The sequence below is a fragment of the Lethenteron reissneri genome, chromosome 34 (genome assembly GCF_015708825.2).
Source record: "Lethenteron reissneri isolate LAM-NWPU_2019-01 chromosome 34, ASM1570882v1, whole genome shotgun sequence".
Taxonomy (NCBI): domain Eukaryota; kingdom Metazoa; phylum Chordata; class Hyperoartia; order Petromyzontiformes; family Petromyzontidae; genus Lethenteron; species Lethenteron reissneri.
Window position 1 is genome coordinate 10,178,385 of NC_083812.1, and position 26,846 is coordinate 10,205,230.

The 26,846-nt window shown below is 42.5% G+C and overlaps 1 protein-coding gene across 2 annotated transcripts in view; it reads right to left on the minus strand.

Moving 5' to 3' along the window:
- Window positions 1–26,846, minus strand: part of LOC133350657 (netrin receptor UNC5C-like) — a 145,363-nt gene that overhangs the window by 32,277 nt on the left and 86,240 nt on the right. For both annotated transcript variants that reach the window (XM_061565257.1, XM_061565258.1), the window contains exons 7-14: window positions 23,108–23,272; window positions 16,277–16,471; window positions 14,547–15,110; window positions 13,362–13,449; window positions 11,376–11,544; window positions 9,839–10,075; window positions 5,972–6,121; window positions 3,854–4,018 (exon numbers count right to left, since the gene is read on the minus strand). In XM_061565257.1, coding sequence (XP_061421241.1) covers window positions 3,854–4,018; window positions 5,972–6,121; window positions 9,839–10,075; window positions 11,376–11,544; window positions 13,362–13,449; window positions 14,547–15,110; window positions 16,277–16,471; window positions 23,108–23,272 — 1,733 coding nt within the window. The remainder of the gene's footprint in view (window positions 1–3,853; window positions 4,019–5,971; window positions 6,122–9,838; window positions 10,076–11,375; window positions 11,545–13,361; window positions 13,450–14,546; window positions 15,111–16,276; window positions 16,472–23,107; window positions 23,273–26,846) is intronic.

Here is a 26,846-nt window from a genome sequence, read left to right on the forward strand (position 1 = left end):
AGCGGTGCCACAGTGATTAGCCACAGTGATGAGCCACTGCGCTACAAACTGGCAACCTCAGCGCACTTCCTAGACATGGGCAAGATAATTAGCGAATACTTTCAGAACCTGTCCCGGACCTCCCTGAATTTAGTTCGCCAAAAAATTAACATCTAGCGTGGTGTGTGAACAACATTATTTGGGAGACAATAGCGACCAGGCGTGGAGCAGGTTGAACAATCCCCTCGTGAATTGTGAAATAATTAATCAGTGCTTGCTATCAGCACTTGCAACACGCTAATATTGATCTGTGATGGATCCTTGTATGTGCATTTTCTATACGGTATACATTCATATGAATGTACAGTCCTGTGTGGCTTGCAGCAGGACTGGGGTGGGGATTGGGGGGCAAAGCGGTTCAGATATCATTCGCCACTCATGTGAGATATTGCAGTGCGCAGCGAAATGTGTCAGGGCTAAATATGTCAGACATTTTTGCACCAGGCACACCACATCCAGTATGCCTCTCGCTATGGCCGTGGATATTAGTCATGTCCAACTCCAGTCTTATCGTGGCCATAAAAAAATATTCAGTGAGAGATTAAGCCCTGCAGTGCAATTTGAAATGGAAAATGACATACATTTGGAAACTCATGTGATGAAACGTTAAATTGTCTCATCATAACTTGCCATGGTGCCTTAGACATCCAGCTGCTTACAATTGCAATTACAATTTGTTTTATATATAGTGTGAAAAAATACCAAGTGTCTATACTTTACAGAATAATATCAGGGCAATACAAACAAATTGTGCAATTAGGAATAAAAAAAAGTGTAACACGAAATACACAATTACATCGCACGTAATATTTAAAGACTATTACAGAATATTACGGAATTAAAGAAGAATATTACGGAATAAAAGAATCTTTTTTTCTATCTACGTGGCTTTACCAAAAGACTCAATAAATATTTAAATAATATAAGTTTAAACAATGTGGGAGAGTTTGAAGTATTTCCAGCACGTGGAATGTCATTTCAGACTGTAGCTGCACAGGAGGAAAAGGGGAGACCATCCCATTGTGCAGGGGTTGTAGTTGGGAGATGATGAGGGAAGAAAGTAGGAAAGATTCCATGAATCATTTTGGATCTGAAATTTAGCAAAAGATGCACACGTGAATGAAGAGCTGGTGCAGAGTTCCAGGATCGGGGGAATATAGTTCTAGTTTAGGGAGGCTAATAGTGCATCATATCATATAAAGGTGTTGCACACTGCCATAATACACATGAATGTGCAGTTGTGGCATTCTGACTACCATGCACTCCTTGGCATTCCTCAGTATTAATGTGTGTAAATGTTTTAAGAGATAATCATGCAATCAAACTATTACAGCTATTTCAAGGATCTTGTTCACTTCATCATCAGCCATGATCAATCCACAGCTGGATGGAGTCCTTCCACGACCCATTGCCATCTTGCACGGTCGTGCAATGTAGAAACTTTTTCACCGACGTGACATTATTACACTTGTGGCAAATTTATAATTGTGACATGTTCAATTGAAAATGTCATACTATACTTTTCACATTTGACATTTGTGCATACCGTAGTTGACACTGTATTTACATGTATGGGTTATTCTGTGGAATTAGTTTTCATGTTAAACATTTGAACATGTGTTCTGTTTTACGCACCCTGCATTTTGATCATAGCCATAATATAGGTTTTTGGGTTAGATCGCAAATATATAAATGCGTCGTTAAATCCGCCACCACCTGACACAGCCAATTAGAAAGGTGTGTCATGTAAACAGAACATGCCAATTCATCACGAGCACAGCACACCAGTGCTTTGGAGCGTCAACCCACAACATATACAATTCGAGCACGATATTTCGCCAGTAATTACAAATAGCATCATCAGGCAACAGCCAGAGTTGTGACATCCTCCTGGTTCGCCCTGAAATAGAGGGATAAATGTGATGTAGTCACTTGTGAGCCAATCAATATTGTTCATAGGTTTCCCTTGCAAAATAGACATTGTCTAAACGATTTCTTACCCAATTAAAAATACGCAGCTAGATGTTACTATTGCTCTTTAATCACTGCCACATCAGACACCGTAAAAAACAGAAAGCAAAGCTAACTTTGGACCACACAGTGCAATTTGTCCCGCTGAATGCATATGTAGTGACATCGCGGGATGTCACTGGGTAATGCTGGCCCTAGAGAGGCACGGCGTGCAGTGTATTGACATCGCAGACACCTCTAGGATGTGGGTGTAGTACCGGCCCTGGAGGAGCTCGGTCAGCGCTGAGTGATAGCGCTGGATGGCATCACGCTTGACGTGCAGTGCCAGCCCAACAGGATAGTGTGTGGAAGTACCGGCCATAGGAACGGGGTTACTATAGGACATGGCACTTCGGTTGACCCGAAAAGACACGTGACCGGTTAAGTCTACAAAGGGCCCCAGGTAGGGGCTAGGGGTGGTCACGTGGTCTGGATAAAGATCCTGCTAGAGGGTTCTGGAAGGTGGTCGTGGCCAGGGGTGGAGCTGGCCACGCCGCAGAGAATATAAGCCGGGTCCCCCAGAGGGACCGGCGCGGTTGTTCATCCTGAAGAAACTTCCGTCTACGTTCTACGTCCTACAGAGTCTCCAACACGTGGGCCATGACCCAAGCTGGGGTCCGGTCCGTTCTAGATAGTTATGGTGTAATTAGCGTAGTTAGCCTGGTGGTCACCACCATAGGTTGTTATTCTGTTAAGGGGTAGTTACCCCGTGTGTTGGTGTTAATAAATGTGTTGCCTCCAAGAAGTACGTCTGCGTCTCAGTTGAACCCACTACACATATATATAGGAAGCGAAGCCATGATATATAATGTAGAGGGCTCAGAATCATGAGCAGAGAACCGGTAAAGCTGCATGTTCCAATCTTAGGCCAGGAAGCGCGGCAATTGAGATGAAGACTTTGACAAAAAACAAGCGTTCGGTGTGCGAGCCATAACCTGGCTATCAAAGTGTGAAAATCTCGACTGATGAGCAAAGTGCCACCCCATGACTTTATCCCCACTTACTTCCAGAGGCACGAGACACCATGGAAACCAGACACCAACACTCACTTTGGACCGCACAGTGCAATTTGTCACGCCATGAACAATGCATTTTGCTCAAACTCGACGGCGCACATACGTACGAACAACGCGGTGGCGATTTTCGCACTTGAATAAATATAGGCCAATCGATCATGCTGCCAGGCCGAACACGTCTCAAAGAAATTCTGAATTTCAGTTAATAATGGATACGTTCATCACGTGCAATTATTATAATCACATTCTTTATTCCTTATATATAATGATGAAAATGTATGCAGCCCCTGAGTTACTGTCTCGCAACACTGCTGGTCGAAGGGGATCCACGATCCCGTAGAGAGAGCTCTGGAGAGCTCTAGAGAGCCCATCTACTGGGTGTTTTAGCCTCCTCTTTCACACTCACCAGACGTCTTTAAAGAGGTGGGAGTCCCAACACTTTACCCCACCATGTGTGGCCTGCAAATCGACCAACTGTGCTTTACGCATTTAATTAATTGCACAGAAATATACTGAAAGTATGGACAGAATTTTAACCCACGACCTTACGATTGTGAGTCAAGCACCCTAACAACAATGCCAGCTGGCCGAGTTTGAGACAGAGGGATACATAGAGAAAGACTTGACACGAAGAGACAGAGAAAGAGAGTTTGAGCGAGAGAGACAGAGGGACAGACACAAGGTGCTAACGAGTCCACTCATGGTATTCCATGAGAGTTTAAGTGCCTTGCTCAGGTGCGATGTGTGGAGAAGGCGAGGTCCCTGGAGATGCAGAGGGGGTGACTTACGTTGAGCAGGGTGGTGCGCAGCTGCAGCACCTGGCCCTCGCCCTCCAGCTGCTGCACACAGAGCTTGCAGGAGAACTCGGTGCTGCTCGGGCCGGCCCTCTCCAGGGTGAAGGTGCAGTGCAGCAGCCGCTGGCAGCCCGGCCACACGTGCCAGAAGGGGATCTCCTGCACGGCGGCACACCACAGACAGGGTTGCGATTTCCGCACCAATTTCCGCAAACATGCTGTTTTCGACCGCATTTCGCGGTAGTTTCTGTGACCCTCTTCCGCACAAATTTCCGCAATTTGCGGTGATTCCTGTGAAGACTTCCGCAAATCGTGACTTCGATTCCCGCCTTTCTCGGTGCCGTACTCGCGCGGTTGGCGCACATATCTTGCGTATGCCCATTTGGCTCTGCTGACTTCTGGAAAAAACGATATGTATATATGAACTATGGATTCCTGCATTCAGACAGCGTTGTTGGTGCGCACGAACTGTGAAAAAATCAATGAGAGCCGCGAGCTCTTGTGCGTCGAAGTACTTGTCGATGCCGTCGATGAAGCACACTTGCCACAAGTACACGACGCCACCGTTGACATGTTTGTCGCCGATAGGAATCCCTACGGTTGCATTTTTCCGGATCGACGCAACCCCCGGCGCTGTGCTCAGGCCCTTTTGCCCAGCCCCATGATGTCTCCTAGCGTCTGCCATTCGGAGCCCTCGCAGTACTCGTAGCGACAAAGGAAAAACAAAAAACTGTAGCATTTTCTTTATTCATATTCTGTCGATATGCAAAACTATTCATCGTCGCTCAGATTGCAGCGCGTTGGGAAATCCACTGGTAATGTTGGCCAAGCGCTCAGATACCCACGCTGTTTTCGATACGCTCAGATACACACGCGTTTCCGCTCAGGTAATATCCTCGTCCAGCGTACGCTCATTTGCCTCTATCGTAGCTACTTTATACCTCCTGCGAATATATACACTTTACTGCTAACGATTAAAACTTTGGCGCACAGGTCGGTCGGCTGTGAGAGGGCTTTCTCTCTGCAAAACAACATCAAGCCCGAGGAGTGGTTGCTCCTCTCGTGCAAGCAGTTGAACGCGCTTATAGTTTGCGCCCGCGACAAGCCAAAACTCAGCATCTTTCACGCCGAAGACGACATGAAGCGCTGGAAGAATGCGAAGAAGTGAAAGTACATGTGCGCGTAATCACGGCTCCACATTGAATAAAGTATGTGGTTCTGGTGCGGAAATGCGGAAATCATATATTCATTCCAATCAGTAACTCAAAGCCCTACGTGATGCTGGGCCTTGCATGTATCCTTTCCAATAGAACGCATTAACGTGTTGTTAAAAGCGCACGGTCATAGGAGTAGTCTTTCCACCGTTTGCGGTTGACTTTAGCAAAAATGCGGGAAAATTTGAACCCTCCTTCCGCATTTTCCATGCGGAAATCGCAACCCTGACCACAGATTCGGCATCGGCAAATCTGTTCACTTGTGTTGCTATAGACTTGAGACTAACGGATGGTTTGACAACAGCACACATTAGTTTCTTTGTGGTGGAATCTTCGATTTGTAAACATTGTGGAGGTATAAAATATTGTATATACCGGTTTCAAGTCCAATGCTGAATGCATTTCATACAAATTTACAATATGTTTTAAGATGAATGTTTATTTTCAGGGTAGAACAATATATTCTTTCTTAAGCAATTTAATACTTGAGAAAACTACTAAAATAACTCGGCTCATCATTAAAATTCCGGGGGTCTATAAAATAGATAACACTTTTTGAGGAGTCTGTAACACTCCGTAGGAACATAGAATGTTCACCACTGGCTCAGGGTTGCCAACAAAAATGAGTAGAGCCTGACGTCACGTTTTGATTACGACCACAACTTCACAACTTAGGTTGCCACCTCAGGGGTACAACAAAGTGAACATATCATGGAAAAAATATCTCACAAATCCTTCAGTGGTGTATTTAATACGCAACTGACAAAGTGCAGGGACTTTAAACGTTTCGAGCAGACTTACATATCTCTCAAGACAACTACCTCAAAAAGAGGACATCCTGGGAAAGCCAGGACAGGTGTCAACCTTAACCAAAACTGGCACTAATCCTCTTGTGTACCTGCAACTTGCTGTGTGCATTGTTCGTCCAAAGAGTGTCTGGGACGGCATGCATTGAAAGCTGAAGGTGGCCCGAGTTGGCTTTGAAGTGCAGTGTTGATGGCTCTCCAACCATGTGGCCTCCCAGTCGCTTCTCCAGCTCTACCACTTCCTGAAAGGAAAGATAAGGGTCCCAATCCATCAGGGTGACACGTGTCAATACTTGTGGCAACATATTAAGTGGGATTTATGGAAGTGGAGTCAACATCCCAGGCTGCCTAGAACAGCAATACTGGGTAAGCCACGTCAGCAATATCGCACATATTGACTTGTTTTTTTCCCAAAATAGAGCAAGTTGTTAAGAAAGAAGTAACCCCACACTTTTGTAGAAACCCATGCAGTGATGAGTACATGGCTACAATTCGCCTGCAAAAAATTAGGAATTGAGGTCATCACACAGAGGACATGAACAGCAATATCAGCAACTATTGTCTATCCACTGGTTCTGTAATGCCACAATACATCTCATTCCTTCTGATCTCGTCACTCCATCTCTGCACTTTTTCTGTTAATGTGGGTGTTTATTATCACTTACAGATTTGATCCACGCGTCTTTGCACAAATTTGATCTTTTTCTGCATTTTAATATATATGCATACACACGCAGAATGAATAGATAGTACAACATTTTCAGTACTAACAAGCGGCAGCACCTGTGTAAGGCTTAGTTCATAGCAATATTTTGTAATGTAGGGAAGGCGCCTTAAAAGTGCCCATGGAAGAAACTCAACAGATGAACAGAAAAGGCCAGAAATATGTGCTGATTACAGCCATTTGCTATCCGGTGCTCTAATCACTGTCACTTTTTATATATGTGCACGTTTTTTGTAGACAGCTTCTGAATATAGCTTTGTGGTTAAAAATAAGTAAATAAAAGCAATACAAAGTTACAAACTGTCTTAACTTTTTATTCTGCCAAAGGGTCATTAAAATAATTTGTGATTCCATCCAGCTTTATATATATTTTTTGTACTTTGGCGGTGCTGTGAGACCATAACCGGACAGTTTGCACACTTGTCAGCACAACAACAAGCCCGAAGACTCATCGACCAGGAGAACAGTATGTGACCAGCAATACGTCATCATATCTGGCCATTCTCACTTCGCTGAAAGAAACAAACATGTATCGTGTGCCAACATGCGTGTGTGTGTGTGCAGTCTACATTTTTATAATGAGGTGTAAAAAGCTCACAGGATCCGTTGACAGAAGCACATCAGCAAATTAAATTTCATTGACACTCATGATGTAGGTAATTTGCCAAAATTGCTCGTGATGTATTGCTTTCTATACGTTTTCACTAATCCACATTTAAACGATCGATGTTTTTTCTCAAGTGTTGCATTCCTGTCACTTTCACATCAGGATACATCATTAACACACATCTCATACCCTAGCAAGTGTACAAAATAGGATACTGCAATCATGTAAAATATGTAAGACATGACTGAAATTATTTTACTTTTGGCCACAGCGCCATCAACTCATTAACTATTATTGCAAACAATGCAATTTGATAGTTCATTTCCATGGGATATTCATTAGTTAGTGCTGGTGGTCTTTCAGTGATACAGACAGTGAGTATTGATGGGGGTTAAAACTTGGGCTTTAAACAAAAAGCACCTCAAAGCCCAATACACAAATTTATTTTCCAAGATCATAGTGATATGTTATAAGCACAATGCCACATCTTACCACACATTACACATAAGACAACATTTATTTTCGATATATAATGGTAGTTGCATATATGTGTTTAAATAAACAATTGCAAGTAATATTCACACAATCTATATTCAATCCTTGACAGTATAGTTTTGTTTTAGATATCAACAGACTTATATATAAAAAAACACGTGTCAAAGTAACTCAAGAATTATAGTGTGGGTTTATGTGTCCAATCTAGTTGCATTAAGTGTGACTTTACACCCAGCGAAAATGAGGTCGCTGTGGTTGAGTTAACCAAATTGATTTATTTATGTATTACAATATCTTATTACAGAATTGCTTACTTAAGGTCCAGTCAGTTTGATTACAAGCGTTGCGTTTACGCAAACATGGCAGGTGTGCAGTAGCATTACGTAATAAGGGTCAAGTCTTCTCCATGGCAAGATTTTCAGAAACAACGCTCATGAGGGCGGTCACTGTAGCAGCACTCCAGCCTCGTTTATACACAATTTTAGCCTTCACATTGCACAGAGCATAATCATTTATTGCACCTGGACAAAGCAACATTGTGCTCGAGGTAATATCATTTATTCAAAGTCAATTATTGCATTTTCTTGCTTTTTTTCCATTGAAATGGTGACACTTTCATCGAATAAACCTTCCAAAATAACTTTCTTCTTTTGGCCAATCGTCAAGTAAAAATAAATAAATGCCAAAGTAATATCAAGACCTGTCTTCTTTCATCATTTATTTCAAGGAACAACTGTGTAGTTATGAACTGTCAGGCAACACAGAACACAGTGTGTACTTTGTGTCACATAAGCCTATTGGGTATAGGTGTCTAGGTGGCCCAGAAGGCTGAAACATATGTCAGGGAATAATCCAGCACCAAATGAGATCTGCCGTTTGAACCTCAGCCACCCAACCCAAAGTAACACAGTCAGCTCATGCGTGGATAGCTTGAAATCCATCATAAATCATGGTAATTGCACTTAAGTTCAGACCAATTAGCACATCAATTAGCATATATTTGTGTGGTACAGGACGGAGCGTCTGTAGCGCGTTCTTGCGGTCTGAGATTATTTTTAACATCATACTCGAAGCAAATTTTTTTTGGGAGGATTCCTATGAAGTTTCTTCCAGGATTACATTTTGTATAACAATTTAATGGTTTGCTTAATTTGAAGTGAACTAAAAAAAGGTTAAAATAAGAATAGGCCTTACCCTTTCTTGGTAAAGATGATTCTTTTTTATTACTCTGATTGCACAGAAAGGGTGAAGCCTATTCTTTTTATTTCATCATTTTGATACTGGAAAAAAAAGGTCCCGTAACTAATCAGATGATCGTGAATTGAAATTCAAATTGTCAGTTGACCCCGTTTGTCGACTTTCCAAGCTTGATAAAAAGAGTACCACATTGTCGATAGTCAACAGTTGGAGAGATCAACTGACACCATCACAATGTGCAATCTTCCGAACTGGCTGAGGGCCACCAATAGATATGAGCAGTACCTCACGCTTGTTTGAACAGCGAGCAGTTCGACACTTAAATTTTGCCTATCTATATAAGTGGTGAGAAATCTCTCTGTCCCTTCAATGGGTAAAGATACAGCCCTGGAATGTCTTGCTCATGCCAATGCTGACAGAATAGCCTCCACTAGAGGGACCTCCAGAGGAAACATTTCTATGGTATTTTAGCCTCCTCTTCCACGCTGGTCAGGTATTTTAGAAGAGGTGGAAGTACATACAATTTAGCCCACCATATACAATCTGCTGATTGACCAATTGTGGTGTTCACATTTAGACCGCGTGTGGAAAGACGAGGGAAGGTTTTGAGAAAATTGCCCGTGAAAGAACTGACGACCTTCGGAATGCACGTCTAGTGCTGCTAACACTTACCCTATGGTCGCATCCTCACCCCTTGAATATGACAGAAAAGGAGATGCATTATTCTGGCCAATTCCGTGTATCTGCTCAGACGATTTGAGTTGGGTTCTATGAGCACTTTTAAGCTATCTTTCCCCAGCTTATAAAGTCTTTGGATGAACTAAGCCTTATACAGGTGCTATCATGAATACGCCACTATTTAGCGATAAAATGTCATCGTATTTCTATTTGTATTGCACTTGGGAGCGTGATCCTCGGGAGGGAGCCAGCTCTCACCGTGAGGGACTCGGTGTCGTCGTTGAGGCAGTAGAGGCGCAGGCTGTACTCCAGGGAGGGGCACACGCTGGGCGCGAACGCCGCCAGCCTCAGCCGCTTGACGGCCGCCGGGCCGAGCGCCTCCCCCAGCACGGCGTACGTGCCCGGTGTCTCTGTGAGCACGTGGCACACCCGCTCCTCCAGCTGCCAGTGGCAGCACGGCGGCCGTGCAGGCTCCTCGCCCAGCCTCAGCACCTCCTGCAATGCCCATGCACGTGGCTGGGTGAGTGGGTGGATGGATGAAGGTTGGTAGGGTGGGTAGCGTGGGTGGATGAAGGTGAGTGGGTGGATGGATGAAGGTTGGTAGGGTGGGTAGCGTGGGTGGATGAAGGTGAGTGGGTGGATGAAGGCGAGTGGGTGGATGAAGGTGAGTGTGTGGGTAGGTCTGGGAGATGGGTTGGGTGAATGAGAGAGTAAGCGGATGGGTGGGTGAATGAATAAAGGAGTGAGTGGGTTAGTGATTGAGTGGGTGAGTGAGAAAAATAATAAGGTGAATTAATGAGGGTGTGGGTGAGTGAGTGAGTGGGTGCATGAGTAAGGGTGTGAATGAGTTTGTGAATAAGTGAGCAAATGCGCATCAGATTTAGTGAGAGGGAAAGGATTCTGGTAGTAGAACTCCAGTCCAGCACAAGGTTTTCCAACATTCAATTTGTTTTAAATGGTGTTAAATACTTCCATTTTATAAATTCCTGGGTTACTATTGTTTAAGGTTTTTAGGAGTCTGGGGCAGTGCTCAACTCAGCTGCCAGCCTTGAGCCAGTAATGCAATTTACACATACTCATTATGAGGATGGATTTATTATAGAACTGTCCAAACATGCATCGCACGACCTTCCTGAAAAATAATAATTAACCTTAGTGAGACTTAACTCGAATTAATAATGAAGTAATTCATACAGAGCGCTAAGTCTAGTCGCTGGAGCTCATGAGAGAATTGATGGGCTCTTCAGGCTACCATATGCCACCGGATCCATCAGTCACTGTCCCTGATACAATTTTCCACTGGCACATCTGAACCGAGTCCACACACGGTATGGAAGGTTTCCATTGGCTGTTTTTCGTGCTGAATAAAAACCAAATAACAATAATACTCTGGCTCGAGGCCAACCAAGGACAGCGGCGAGGCTGATTCATTGCTTGTAAAGTCATTCTGTACACTATCAGGACACAATGTCACCACATCATCTATAGGCGTCTTGACTCGTTTGTTGCATGCGACCTCATTGGCATGGCTTGGCTGCTGCAGTTCGAGAACAGCATGGCGCCCCCTGAGTTGCACCAGGCTAGCTCGGGACAGCCCCAGCATGCTTCGTTTGTGCAGTAATAAAGAGGTATTTCTTTAGAACTGCTTTTTGTGTTTAGTTTGTTGTCCTTTCCCCGCACCTCCGATTTGCTAAGTACGGTGCGAAAGAAGTTCAACAAACATACATACGTATGAGACCCACGCATATCGAGGAAATGAGGAGGCTTGAGGACCTTGGAGTGCAAGAGCCCTCACCTCCCAGTGCCCAGAGCTGAGCTGTCGCTTGAGGCTGAGGGCCCAGTCCTCCGGGCTGAGCTCGGCGCAGTGGCGGAGGGAGAGGATGACGGGGGAGAGGAGGGGGATGCTGGGGGGCCCGCATGACACCACGGGGCTCAGCAGGGTCTGGCTACCCTCCAGCACTGGCCTGAAAACACCGTTGACAATGCTAGAACATTTTTTGTCACGAAAATGTTTTATATATGTAAAAAAAGTTTTTGAGAAAAGTAGAAACATTAATGGTGACACATGTTAAATACATCAGCGGCACTTTAGTGCAAAGGCATCAACAATTATAGAAGCAAGTAGTATGATGCTGTTTCCTGCATTTCTTTGCTCAAATTAATAGGAGAGGGTGCTTCCTGATTTCAATTAATCTGAGACCACTAATTCACATGAATATGATTTGTGTTGTATCGGGATTTGTATCTGATGTAAACAGTGGAGGAAATTGCCTTATAGGACTGAGAGGAACAGTTTTCTGCTGGTTATAAAAAACAGATAACAGATATTTACAACAAGGTTTGAACGTCTGGGCATATCCACGAAGCTTGATGCGGGGTTCAGGTAAATAATGTTAATTTTAAAGACATTTATTTATTACTATTGACAGTCAAAGTGTTGGCTTTCTCATGAATTTTGGGGCTGTGCACATCTCCATTGACAGTCCTCAGCCAGTGGTGGAAATTCCACATTGCCCGGGAGATTGCCAGTCTCTCCAAAAACACAATTCCTGTTGACGTTCCACAGCAAAGTACCTATTTTATCGACCTTGAAGGAATGGATGGCTGAAATGCACCTCTTATTGCATTTTGAAATTGCAATTTGACGACTGAGTCAAACACTCTACACACGTGCCACATGGCTGCCTAATTTATCGAACAGAAGGAAGCTAATATTAATCGTTGAAAATAATGTGGTAATTTGTTTTATAAAAAAAGATTGTATTATACAATTCACAGCCAACTACCAACTCTGCGTTTGCTAAAACAACCGGTCATTGAACATTTTATGTTGGCCTTAAGGTAGGAAAACAGTCATTTATATTTACATATTAATCAAGAGCAGTACACTGCAATTTGCAATGTAATTTTAAGCATTATTTACGTAATAGGAATTTCATATCAGCAAAAAATTATCAGCAAAATTCAGGCCACAAACGAAATTTGTGAGGAGCATTTAGAAACAAGACAATCCAATTCATTTCGCACAAAATCAAAACACTTTCAATGCAGCATCTGCTCATTTAGGCAGAGCTTAGAGAATGTTTTTTTTTATTATGCATGCATCATTAAGTTGCATTGTGGCCCTCTGTGTAAAAATCACCTACCATGCAGGTTTTTGTATGCAGGCGTCAGTTTACATACGGTGGCAACAACTCGCTCAAGGCATTGTGATCATATTTTTTGGGATGAGCAGAGGAAGAACAAACATGCTGGACAAATAGGCTGCAGAGGTCAGTAATCAAAGGCTTACTTGTCAATCACGTATGCTTAGGAATGCAAGCCCTCTGGTTAACCCTTTCATGTCAAACTACCTGTGTACTTACTGAGATGAAAACATAAATGACAATTACATAATCTTTCACTGTGTTTCCAATTCATCTTGTTTTTAGTTCTCAAAGAACATCCCTCCATGCAAATTAAAGGCTGTTTTGTTAAATGTGCATATATACGTTGCAGTATAACAATCGTCCACCATTAAACAGAAAGATAGCACAATGATGCCTGCCCCAGAATTTGTGTCCGTATGTAACACACAAAAACACTGCAGTACACATAAAATTTCGAATGAAACAAAGTACTGTGTAAATATTTGTCGTGAGCTAATGCACAAAATGCGAGGCATTTGCAGCGATTAATGTTCAAATTGCTTCCTTGTGCACAAAACAGCTGGCATAAAACACGGAATGAGGACGACTGTAAAGACACAAGAGGTGTGCGACACAAATGGGTTAAGCCTCACCCGCTGTCTTCTCCCCTGTGGACCGTGAGGTACATCTGGTAGAAATGACCATGGGGTATTGCCCCTGGTGGCACCAGTAAGCCCACTCCTTTCAATGCGGCCCGGCAGAGATGGAGGGAAAATGAGACAAGATCTCATAAACATACACCTCGGCAAGCGGCCTTCACTTAATATCTGCAGGCTGAAAACCCCACGCAGTCAGACTCTGGTCTTCCCCTTTGCTGACTACACAATGGTTCCCTTTGCAAAGTCAACACAATATTATTCCACCATCCATATTAGAGGTTTTTTTTGGGTTAGATCGTGTAAATATATAAATGTGTCGTTAAAACCCGACACCACCCGACACAGCCAACTAGTAAGGGTTGTTACGTAAACAGAACGTGGCCAATTCGTCACTAGTACAGCACAATAATGTGTTGGAGAGCCAAGCCACAACATTTACAATCTGAGTACGACGTTTTGCCAGTAATTTCAACTAGCTTCATCAACTAGATTCATCAGGCTGTCGTCTGTTCTGTTTACGTGACAACCCTTACGAGTTGGCTGTGTCGGGTGGTGGCGGGTTTTAACAACACATTTATATATTTACGCGATCTAACCCAAAAAAAAGCTCTATTATGGATGATATTGGTCGGGAAAGCCTACGTATTATTCGACCAATTTCCAGAATATGTGCATTGTATATATTAAAACAACTGTTATTTAACAGCGATGATTTTTCAAAACATGAACCTAAAGTATAGTAATCTATGCAAGCCTTTACATTAATGTTCAAGATTTCTTTTTTGTTATGCTTGGTAAGACAACATTAAATGTGTTGTCCAGAAATAGTCTTGCACGTTTCACCAAATGTTTATTTATAAACAAGGGTCATTCAAAGTTAAGTCTTGTTTCATCACTAGCACGCCATCAACATTACTTTAACTTAAACGAATTACAGTGTCCTTAGTCAAACGAAGCACTTTTACAATTTGTGTGGCAATGATCTAAGCCAGTATTATGCATCATCACAGAATGTTCAACCTTTTCAATGTGCAACTTGTCATGCATTCAGGTTTGAATGGCAGCACTCCCAATGATACATTATACGGAGTACCAAATAAATTAATGTGGCTACAGCAATAATTAATAATTCATAGGCAATCATAAATGCGTAACATCTGTTGGCGAGTTTACAGTTACCTGAGCTCGGAATAAGAAGCCGCCCTCCCAGACATCCAAACGTGGCATAGACACTCGTTCCCTTGTCTTGGGACAGAGGAGCACAATTCTGAGACCTCCTTCTCTCCGACACACAGGAGTCAGATGTGTCCGTTTCCAATTCTAGTTTGATGTTATTCTCTGTGGACAGTCTCGTCGTTTGGTTAGCTGCACCTGCTTCAATACCCAACCTCTTGTACGACAGCACAGATCTGTAGTCTCCTGTCGCACTGTCTAAGTTTACATCCATGTCTGACTTCCTTGGTGACAACATGCTCCCATAAAATCCGATCAGGCTCGCCGAGTCTCCGTCGAGGGCCAAACTTCTCGATGACAACCTGGCCCCGTTTTCTCTGGACACGTCAGCAGATGACACAGTGGGAGAGCTGCAGACCTTGATCTTTAAACCAGGCAGCGGCTCCAGCAGCTGGAAATGCGTCATGGATATCTTCTGCGTCATGTCACATTGTGGGTAAACTGGCCCATTGAATGAGCTGCTTCTAGCTGTCAGATCAGAATGCATAGCCATCCTCTGCATTGTGTTATCTGCAGGCAAGATCACACGGTGAGAGTTTGGCTTGTAAATAAAAATCATAGAAAAATGTGGGGGCATTATGAGTTAAAGAAAATATTAGCAACACTGTCAGCCAATGAGATTTTTAGACCGATGCTATGAAGCAGCATTTGATTATGCAAGCAAACTGTGGATCGTTGTTGACCTATGTCTCATCAACAGTCATGCTTGTTAAAAAAATTATGCTGAATTACCCGATTTGCTAACAAGCCTGACTCTGATAATCAGATCCACAAAGTCACAACCGGCCCATATTGTGCGTCCTGAATTACAAATTCTGCTTGATAATATTGGTCATAAAACAAAAGAGAATATCAACTTGTGATAATAGGGTTTTCCCCTTTTTTTCTAGCAACAAAACAGGTGTTAAGATGTTAAAACACCAAACTAAAACCGTTTACAAGGAATCATGTCAGCATTAACCACAATGCTTGTGGTCAGAATGCAAACAAAAGACATACTCTGATAATATATGCATTGTCCTTGAAACTGATTGGTCCACACCAGAAACAGCTTTCTTCTGACCCTCGTCTCAAACGGTGTTAGACCAGAGGTTTAACGCCATTTGAGATATCTTAACACCTGTTTTGTTGCCAGAAAAAGGAGGAAAACCCTATTATCATATTTGGTACTGGCAAAAGGAGGTCCCATGATGTAAATATTAACTTAGTGATGTATCTAGTACAGTCTATTCCTTTTGTATCATGTCTGCACGGAAATGTGCATCCAAAGTATGTAAGCATATATTATTTATTTGCTCATGGTAAATAAACTGTAAACATATATAACGAATTGTTAAGGTACAAAGGAATAATTGCATTTGAATACAGTAAAGGGTTAAAAGAAGCACAATATATAAATTACTTGCCAGCTAATAGTTTTCAATGAATATAACGATTATAATAATTAGAAAAAGTATTCCATTTATCATGTCTATGAAATATATTTACTTTCAATTACACTTCACCAACTGTTTGAAACATTGGAATAGTTACTTGACCGCACATAATTAACTATTAAAATTCAAATGCTCCTTTACAATGCCGAAATAAATGGTCTTCACAATCAACTAACTGTTCACATTTGGCTCACTATATATGTACAATTACTGCAGTGCACTTCATTGCAAAGTACTCACCGTGTCGCACGGCCTTTTGACCAGCAGGCGCAAAGCCCCCGTACAAATCCGAGTTGGAGTTGATGATATCGGCCTCGTAGTTTTGTCGCCGTCGACGATAAAGCGCGACTGAGGCAGCCAGAACAATGCCCACTGATACGACCAGGGCGACAGCCACACCACCATACAGGGCCAGCTCATCTCCAGTCTCTGACGCTGTATCACAACAAAGGCAAATGAAACCCGCTCCATTCTTATAACGAAAGCAACAAGATCGGGCTGTTTCACCACCTGCTCATTTGAAAAGTCGCTGTCCGAGAGAAGAAAATTGCCCGAGCTTATCGCGTAAAGGTGTAACTTAGCAAATGGGCTTGCTCGTCCACGCTTGCCAGACATCTCCCAGCACTCTGGAGACTTTGATGGAAAATTTTAACTGGTTTTAAATTATTTTTAGCAAACGGTTAATCGGAACCAAACCATTCAAAACAACCATAATACAGGTTTTATGTGTTAGATCGCGTAAATAAATGAATGTGTCGTTAAACCTGCCACTACCCGACACAGCCAATTAGTAAGGTTTGTCACGTAAACAGAACATGCCAATTTGTTACTAGTACAGCACACCGGTGTGGTGAGCAAAGCCACAACATTTACAATCTGAGTACGACGTTTTGCCAGTAATTACTACTAGCTTAATCAGGCGACAGCCAGATTTAAAACAACGTTGAAGTATAACTGGTTCAATTGGTTTTCGCTAAACCCAAACACAGCCGAAAAACCAATCGGTTCGACTCTCTGTCAGCACTGCACGCTCATTTCATACAAACATTCAACCACCCCAATGAAGCCCTTTCCAGAGATACCACAATGCAGTCAGATACAGGGCTGGGAATTGAAACTTGGGTCACTGCCATTGTATACCCCACCACCACAGACATATGCACACACACAGACATACTTGCTCATTAGACAGTACTTCTTATACCCTCAGCGGCAAAGAACAACAAACAGAATTCCCCAAATTGTCCTTTAGCACTGCATTGTACGACTGTTGACGTTTGTTTACAGTGTTTGTTCTTCTTTTCCTTTCTACTGTGTTGATATACAACACACTGCAGGAAGCCTTTAATTCCTTGTTTGTGCAAAGTGACCTGTAAGGGGACAGCTATTTACCAATTACGCTGCTTTATGTTCAGGAATGCTGCTGAGATGATCCCAGTTAGAGTGTGATTGCAGATTAAAGCCAGAGCAATCTGCAGCAGGCAACTTAATCAAGGGTAAGAGAATGCTGCCTTCCTCAATGCCACTGCCATTAATAATTGATTCGACATCACTGATATAAATTCACTCAAGTCAACAAGGCATTATTATTGCAATCTAAAACTAACACAATTTATAACAGTAGTAATGTTTATTTACAATTATCATTAACGGGAAAGTTATTAACACTGAACAACTATATTTCAATCAGAGTCTGTTATTTAACCAGGTGAAATGTACTGAAATTACTTTTAAGAATAATTGCTTCCATAACCGTGGTTCTGTAAATCCATGGAGGATTTCTCTTAAATGATGCTCAATTTTTTTAATTCAAGTCACAACCATTAACATAACAATATTGTAAAATGTACACAATTAAACATGGCGATTATCATGCTGAGACTGCAAAAGTACGACAATCAGCTGCTATTAAATTAATTTTCACTAATTAGGCACCGTGCCAAGAATCAATGTGTTTATTGTTAAATGTAGGCAAATCTCATCAATCAATGTTTCAATAATTGTTCTTCGTTGACTTGAATAGAATACATGTTAAACAACTTGTGCTCATTTTGATTTAAAGCTTTCGTGACTGCAGGGATTCATCTTCTTGGTTCTTTTGGTAAAGTCACGTAGAAGGGAAGTAATAAAATAATAAAAATAAAACATAATAAAATTATTCTCACGACGTTTCGGCCACAACGCAAGCAGCCGTCCTCAGGTGAAAACCAGGTCTGTCGAGGCGACAGAGTCTGAATGAAACAGCACACGAGCTTGGAGCATATATATAAGCTGGGCGCCTTGACAAAGGAATTTGCATATCAAGAGGAATTTAGCATATTTATGGGAAATGCAGGAATGTGATTAGTACTACATATGCATGTGCATTATGCAGGATTAACAGTATCAAAGGGAGCTGCAGTTGCTGCTGCTGCTGCAGTTGCTGCTGCAGTTGCAGCCGCTGCCGCATTTGCTGCTGCTGCTGCAGTTGCTGCTGCTGCTGCAGTTGCTGCCTTATCCATTTTAATATAACACTATGTATTATTCTACCCACCCTAATGTGTATCACACTGCTATATATTTACTATATATTTACTATACAATTACGACACCATACATTACTCTGCACACTGCACCATGTCGTGAGAATAATTTTATTATGTTTTTATTATTTTATTACTTCCCTTCTACGTGACTTTACCGAAAGAACCAAGAAGAACTGGTGCTCAGTTTATATATATATGTAGTGACATCAGGGATGTCACTGTATGGTGCCGGCCCGGAAGGGCCGTGCCGTTCGATGTTCCTACATCGTGAACAGCACCGTGTGGGTGATTGTGTGTAATACCTGCCCTAGCAGGGCTTGGTGAGCACTGGGATAGTGCGGGCACCACGCACAGCGTGTGGTGGGGGCTCCCACGCGGGGAAGTGGGTGAGTGTCAGCTCAGGGGCAGGGTTGCCCCGGGCCATGGCACTCTGGTTAACCCAGTAGACACGTGATCCGGAGTGTCCACACAGGGGGCCCCAGGTGGGGGGGGCTAGTAGGTGATCACGTGTCCGGGGAGAGCTCTGGAGAAGGATCGAGAGGGAATGAGAATGCTCGAGAAGGTGGGCGGGGCCGAGGGCAGAGCGGCCGGGACCGTAGGGGGATATAAGACGGGTCCCAGAGAGGGCCCGGGGACTCTTTGTTCTACAAGCTGGAAGCTCAACACCGACAAGCGGGAAGTTCTACGTCTCAAGCCGGAAGCTCTTCGTCTTACGAGGCAACCACGTGGTCAGAGACCCGAGTGAGGATCCGACCCTTCGTCGCAGTAACCCCTCTGTATAGCGTAGTTATTTGGGTGGTCACCACCCTAGGCTGTATCGGGTGAAGGGGCCGTTACCCCTTTGTGTTACGGTGTTACAAATAAATGTGTTGTCTCTAAAAGGAACAACGTCTGCGACTCAGTTGGACTCACTACATTTTTATTAAGAAACTATATTTTATCAGATATTTAGTTAACATCCTTGCATATGCTTAATGGCGTCCCAACAAAGTAATGTACAGGTGTGCACGGTGTATCGGAAGAGCAATTTAAATGCAAGCAAATATTTCATGCCACATTCTGTATTTTTCGATGCACATTTAAATGAATAAAATGTGTTTAACGTGTGAGTAAAACACACACACGCAAATAATGAAATAACTGCTGACAACATTCTGAGTGCAGTCGCGCGCTAGTGTAACACAGCGCTTTGGAATCAAGGTGCGTGGATCAAGCAGATACAGTATCGTATGACAAAACTCGCATCTCAAATGGATTATTGGCACCTGCGTGCACATTTAAGTGTTATCCCTGTGAATTGTACTGGAGTGTAATGGTTAACACACTGGATGTTGCAATACAGAGGTTGCTGTTTCTTTCTCCCAGTGCAGCAGCTGAAACGATGGTGCAAGGCCGCCTCTGTCCACCCAGCAGTATAAACGGGTACACAACATTTGGTCGATTGGGATATCGTTCATGGTGCGGTAAAGTTTTGGAATTACAATTTTCTTCAAATACATTCGGCCAGCGTAGAAGAGTAGGAAAAATAGCCTATAAAGCGCCTCTCACAGAGCTCCCTTGAAAGTAGTCGCCCTTCTACCAGCAGTGGAAAGAGCAAGCCATTGGATGGCTGCAGCTTTAGCCTTTAGCACTTTGAATGAATGTGTTTTCTCAAAGCATCCTGTTTTTTCGCATTTGCCACAATGCTCGGTAAGTAATTTTACAAATCCTGAACATGACCCTCTTCACTTGATGGTTTTCTGAATAATCATGATTGTTGCTAAATGTAACAAGAGAATGTGCACTGCCATCTTGATCAGCTCAACACGAACACTATTTAAATATATTCAAAGCCGACAAACATATGCAATACACAAAGAAGACGTCCATCCTTTAAGTGTGCATACATTTGAAATACATTCATGAATGAACACCCTGCAATTATGTTGATTATTTATTAGTTCTAATCAACACTGCACAAAACCCACACCACTTGATAAATAAATTAGTGATGCCTTGTTAACTTTAGCTTGACAACACCTTTAAGCTTAAAGTAGCAGATAATTGCTGTCTGTTTTTTTTATAGTAACATTGCATGAATAAGGGAATTAAAAAATAGATTTTTACATTAACGCTTTTCAAGGTGTGATTATATTAGTTTGCGTAAATTGCCGCATTAAACCTTCAGTAAAGTTGCTTGAAAATAATTTCAAACAAGCCACACTTTTATTGTTAAGAGAGACGTACACAACAGTTGACACTACCCAGTATCAACAGAACTAAATTGATGACTCTTTGAAATGTGTTTTGTTTGATTCCACCTTGCTGGGCCATCAATAATAGGCTTGTGGGCTGGCTGGCAGATGACAGAATCCCCAAGACCACATGTCAGCATGCATTACTGTTAGACAGCTCATTAAAAGCTACTACAACACCACAGGAGGGGTGTCTCCAGTAGGACTGACAAAAATCTGAATTATTGCATCTGCCGGGACCTGTTTGTGCATTCAATACCCATGACAATTGTGAAGGGAGGTGTTATTTAAAGCTAGAAGTTGCTAAGGCAAATATGTATGAGATATGGTGCAGGTCAATTGCCGAACAAAGAGAAATCCATCGAATACTGCCGGCAAAGAAGACAATTTATTTTTTGAGAACGCACTGCTCATGCATGTGTGCAACCGCATGTGTACATGCATGCGCTTCATATAGAAACCTAATCAACTATTTTTTAGAATTCATGAATAAGATTAAGGTCTTGAAAAACAAGTGAAAATAAAATCAACAGCAATATGGTCTTAAACTGTCAGTGAAACTAGTATAACTGTCCTCTCTCACCGCTGTAAGAAAAGGTAATTTGCAAAACACGTGAATTTGCTGAACATATAGTCGTCATACGTGGATAACAACGATAGCAGTGAGGTGTTTTAATTTCGTGAGATAGCTGCATAGCCCAACATTTAGCACATTCGTTTAAAGAGCCAATTGCTCAGTGTCTGAAAGGTGATTTTCACTAGTGCCCCAAACATACACTCAGATGTACGATCTGTTGTGTATTAGATAGTTAAGGTTCTGTGATATCATTCTAAAAGTAAGCGTTGTGTACCAGCATCACAGTATACGTTTGAAAGTTTGAAAATTACTGACTCGAACGGTTTGCCTTTTAGTTCTGCCCGAAGTTTCAAACCCTGTGTGTCGAGATATCAACCATTACCTCAATGACTTATTTGCGACATCGGTGCGACCGCTATTCATGCGTGCCTCATGGGCATTTGTTGAGCAGCGATTGACCATCCCTGGCGTATGATTGAGAACGGCCTTGTTCCGCCTCATTGGCACGCTAACAATTGAGCCACTGAGAAGATCACCGTCTGCCCACTTTGAACGCTGGCCGGAAGTCCGATGCATGAGATGCCGTACCCGGGAAACCTTGCTGCTCTCTCGCAGGGCTCGCTGCCTTCTCTATCTGCAGCACGTTGCTCTGCTCATGTTGGCCTAGCTCTGGTTTGATCATCTTACCCCATTGTGAACCCCTCTGCCTGTCACTCTTCTCTTCTTTCTTCCCTCCTCTCTGTCCTTTTTCTATTTACTGCTTTTCATCACATTTATGGGCGTTTCTTGAGGTGTCTTTAGGTCCATTTATCCGTACATTTATACCGTGTACGGCAACCCTTTGTGTAGTCAGTCTGTTTTTCAGCGTTTGCTTTTGCCGAAAATAAATATATAAATGCATTTTTAAAAAAGTGCTATGCATATCTAGGTTTATTTTGAAATGTAGATAACTGACATTGTTTTATTGAAATAGCAATCATGTACATATGCGTAAAAGGCAAACCAGTCGATACGAGCAAGAGGGAGATCAAGATACATCACGTGCGAACGCATCACTGTGTTTCTACTGAGGCAGTGTTGTATGGCATAGGAATGAGAGAGAATAAATGCATCAGAATGATGCCCAAAGAGAAGAGAGTGGCAGACAATATGCGTTTGGGCAGCAAACCCTTATCAGTGATGATACAAACTTGTCCTGACTCTTACAGAGTGGTTAGTGATGACTCTCCCACGCTTGCCATCGAATAATAATATAAATGTTGGAGACTCGGGGAGACACTTGACCAGTTAATGATAACCTGGGACAAAAGCCCTGGACAATGTGTGACTGGCAAAGAATGAGGACACTAGGGCACCTGGCCAGTTAATCAGATATTAGTATTAGACTCAGAAAAAAAAAACTATGGATCCTTGCAGTCACGAAAATTTCAAATCTAGAAAGACTCAGACATGTTTGGTCAGTGAGTCATCTTCGGGTACAAAGCCACAGGCAATAATTGACTGGCAAGAAATGTGGACCAGGGGATTAAAAGGGGGGAGCCAGAGAAGAGAAGAGAGTTCTGGAGGGGGGGTGATGAAACCCTGGTGTTGTTACCTGCCGTATGACGGAGACGTTACCGGTGTGGGTCATCAAATAAAGAGACCTTTACTGAACATGGTGTCAGCTGAATCCTTTCACATATACAGTATACACTGTGCATTTTATTTTGGAACCATGCACTGGTGAAGTACTCACTCTGTATGCAGAGAGCGTCGGAGCAGTTCTGGGACTGCAGTGGAGAGCCGTGGCAATCCTTGCCTCCGTTGACGGGGGCCGGATTGGAGCACTCCCGGCTCCTCCAGTGGGTGCAGTCGGGACCACAGGTCGACCACTTGCTCCACTCCACCCAGCCGCCATCCACTGCCACGGCACGCAGCACAGCAGACGGGACGACGACACGGCACGCGGAACACAGCACAGAATGGCGTTATGACTTGTGCAAATGGGTGCATAGAGGAACATTCATTTTCTATACAGCACGGGGTCACTGCGCCAACATTGATAACATGGAATGAGCGGCGAGAAACCAGCTTCAGCACAGCACATGGTGACTGTGTCACCAATCGCACGGGAATATAAAACCCAGCTCCAACCCAGGAAGTCACTATACTATGATCCACAACACGGCATACTACCCACAGAAAGCCGTGCCTCAGCAAAGTACACGATCACTGCGCAAACATTCAAGACACCACATCAACAAAGCAAAACACAACTACTCTTCACTCACATGCATTGCCCTAGTCACAACATGTGGCATACGATATATATAATTTTAACTTAACATTCTCTCTGGGAAATTACATTTGAAGAGCAAAAAATTCTAACTGTATGTTGAGTTGGTAATCCATTCGATAGCATCAATAAATTGCTCAATGTTTAGCATCTATAATGCTATGTACGCATATAATGGGCAATGGACAGATTGCGCTTCACACAATCAGAATACAGAGACTTTCATTCTCCCAGTGTGAATAAAATGGTCTAACATGATCAAGTGAAGCCCGTTGTTGTCTATGCAGGCTTGAGCCTGGTAATGCATGTAAAGGCATTCTAATCCTCCATGACATTTAATTCTTTCATCTGCAGAATATCTCCAATATCCCCCACATCCACTATTTCCTTAACCCAGCTACCACTGAGACCAGCATCCCATGCCTTCATCATTTCTCCACTCGACTATTTCCCTCTACTTTTTGCCCCCCCCCCCCACCGCACAAATCTCTCGTCTCTAAAACTTCAGGCGATGCACAAAATGCTGCTGCCAGACTTCTCGTTCACACCCATGAACAAGACCACATCACCCCAATACTTAACTCCTTCCATTGGCGCCCAATACAATTCTGGATACATTTAAAGATCATTCTCGCCATCTTCAAGATCCTCCATGCCTCTGCCTACCTCTCATCCCACAATACTCCCCCCACACTCTCCTTATTCTGCCGACCAAGCCGTTCTGTTCAAGCTCCCAGCCAACCTCTACTCAGTGGGAAGAGGGGAGTTGCTGTTTCTCCTATGCTTCCCTTGGCGGTCTGGAACTTCCATTCCCCCAGCCATCCATGCTGTGGAGTCTGTGGCCATCGCTCGCATACAGTCAGTCTTCATGTAGTTCTCTGTCTACGACTTCCTCTCTCTATAAAATAAATATTCCCACTGTTTCCATACAGCTTCTTGAGGTGTATTCACATGTGTATGCTATATTAATTTAAATTGTATTTTATTATTTAGTTCATCTTCTAGTTAGCATTTTAGGTGTAATATCCTGCTTACACTCAATGAGAGATACTTATTCATGAAAGGATGCTCATAATAACGGCTAGTACTTGTTACTCAAATGTTTATTTCGCGATCCTGTGATGAAAGGAAAGTAATCAAATGCGTTAACGAGTATAAAGAAATTATCAGCGGCTGTCTCTCCGAGCCAACATTAACATGCATCCAAATTGTGCTGGCAGCACTGCAGTTGATTAAATCATTTTCCCAAAGGAAAATTCATATTAAAAAATCGCAATGAGTAAGCAGATAAATAAATAATTTACAATATAAAACTAATCAACAAACAATGATGTATAGCTTGTAATATATCAGTATTGATATTATGTAAATGTTACCATGAAAATGACCTAAATTTCGCTGTCACTTTGAAGTTTGAAAGGAGAGTTGTGTTAAAGCAATTATGCTACTTTTAATAGCATTAACCTTCCTACATTTTTATTTAATTTGGAAATTTGTTAAAAATCTAACTGTAATTGAAGGCAAAGCGTTCAACTATCGCAAGCAAACATGTATCCCTGCTCAAACGACCACTGTGTGGTCGGCTCATCTGTTGGCGACCTTGAATGAGTGGTGTCACATGGGTGACACCTCCATTTTATGAGTGCGGGCTACCTGACTTCACGGGGTGGTAGTGTCGGGGTACAGAGGGAAAAGGGTGAAAGGGGGAGTTATGGGAATGGGAGGGTAATGGAGGGGGGGAGAGGACATTTGGACTGAATAGTACATTGCGATAGATTGACACAGTCATAGGCTGAGAGAAATAGGAAGGTTTTTAGCCTGGACTTTAAAGCAGGCTAGAGATAGCTATGTAGATGGTGAGAACGTAGAGGATTCCATAGAGTAGGATTAACAGCACCAGAGAAGCTGACTTGGTGTTTTTATAGTAGGCCTTGATTGTTGGAATAGAGGACATGTAGAGTTGAGTAGAATGATGTGCGAGGGGAGAGACATGCAGGGATAAGTCCATGAACGTGTCGCTTATGTGGAATTAGTTTGAGGGCCAGTGAATTCATGTGAGGGCGAGGATGACGAGGTTTAGTTTACAAGTGGGGTTGAGGAAGCTTGTGAGATATTTTCCAATAATCTGATGTTTGGGGTTGAGGGATTTATCTAGTTGCAATACTCAAGACAAAAGAAGATGATGCTATGGATGAATATATTAGCCACGAAGTCAAACATGCAAATTATGTGTATGGGATAGAGGAATTAATGTTGATTGGAGGGGCAAACAGATATCGGCAATCCAGCAGAACATCTAAAGCCACATGATCGGATACCGGAAGCGAAAACCTTGCTCACAATGTGAGATGTGGCAGAGGCAAGAAAGCAATGGCATAGTGTGGTACTATTAGTGGCACAGGCAATGATGACTTTTAGACCTTGACCAAAGTGCCATTGGAAAATGGGTCGTTTAACAGTGACGCAGAATTTGTGTTCTATGATTTTGTTGAGAAACTATGTTAGCTGATGTGCATTTGTTAAAAAGCACTCCCAATAATTATTTATGAGACAAAAAAAACAAATAAGACAACACCGACAGGAGTGTGCACTCTGCACACAACACATGAGTACAGAACATACAGAGATATGATCGTCCCCAAATGATAGGAGAGATGTGTGCTATCTTTTCAACCCCGCATTTGATTTGCTTGGTCAGCGACTTTAATGAATTGTTCAACACGATGTGGCAGGCTCACATGATTAATTCGACCTGATGTTTTTGCTCCATCAACATTTTTTTTATTATAGTTAGTAAAAATATTAATTAAATCGAGGTTGGTACAGAAAAAATTAGTTCGTCAATGAATCAACCAAGAGCAGCAGGATGAGAATTATATCCAAATTTTTCACCAACTGCAATTTGTTCTGCTTCAACATCAATAATTTTAGTCTTGTCAAAATCATAATTTGACACAGGGCAATACAATACAACATAACATCACAAACTATTTAATGCAATATGACTTAATTAGCCACAATACTCTCTTCAATTTTTACACAATGTTTCTTCAAAATAGACGTGCGTTTAAACTCAATTAAAGCACAGCAAAGGCCTCTTGACCACTGCTCGCTATATTTATCTCATTCTTTACAACCCCATGGGGGATGGTTGAGATCTTATAGCACACAGTTTTGCATTCCTGCTGACAATGCCACT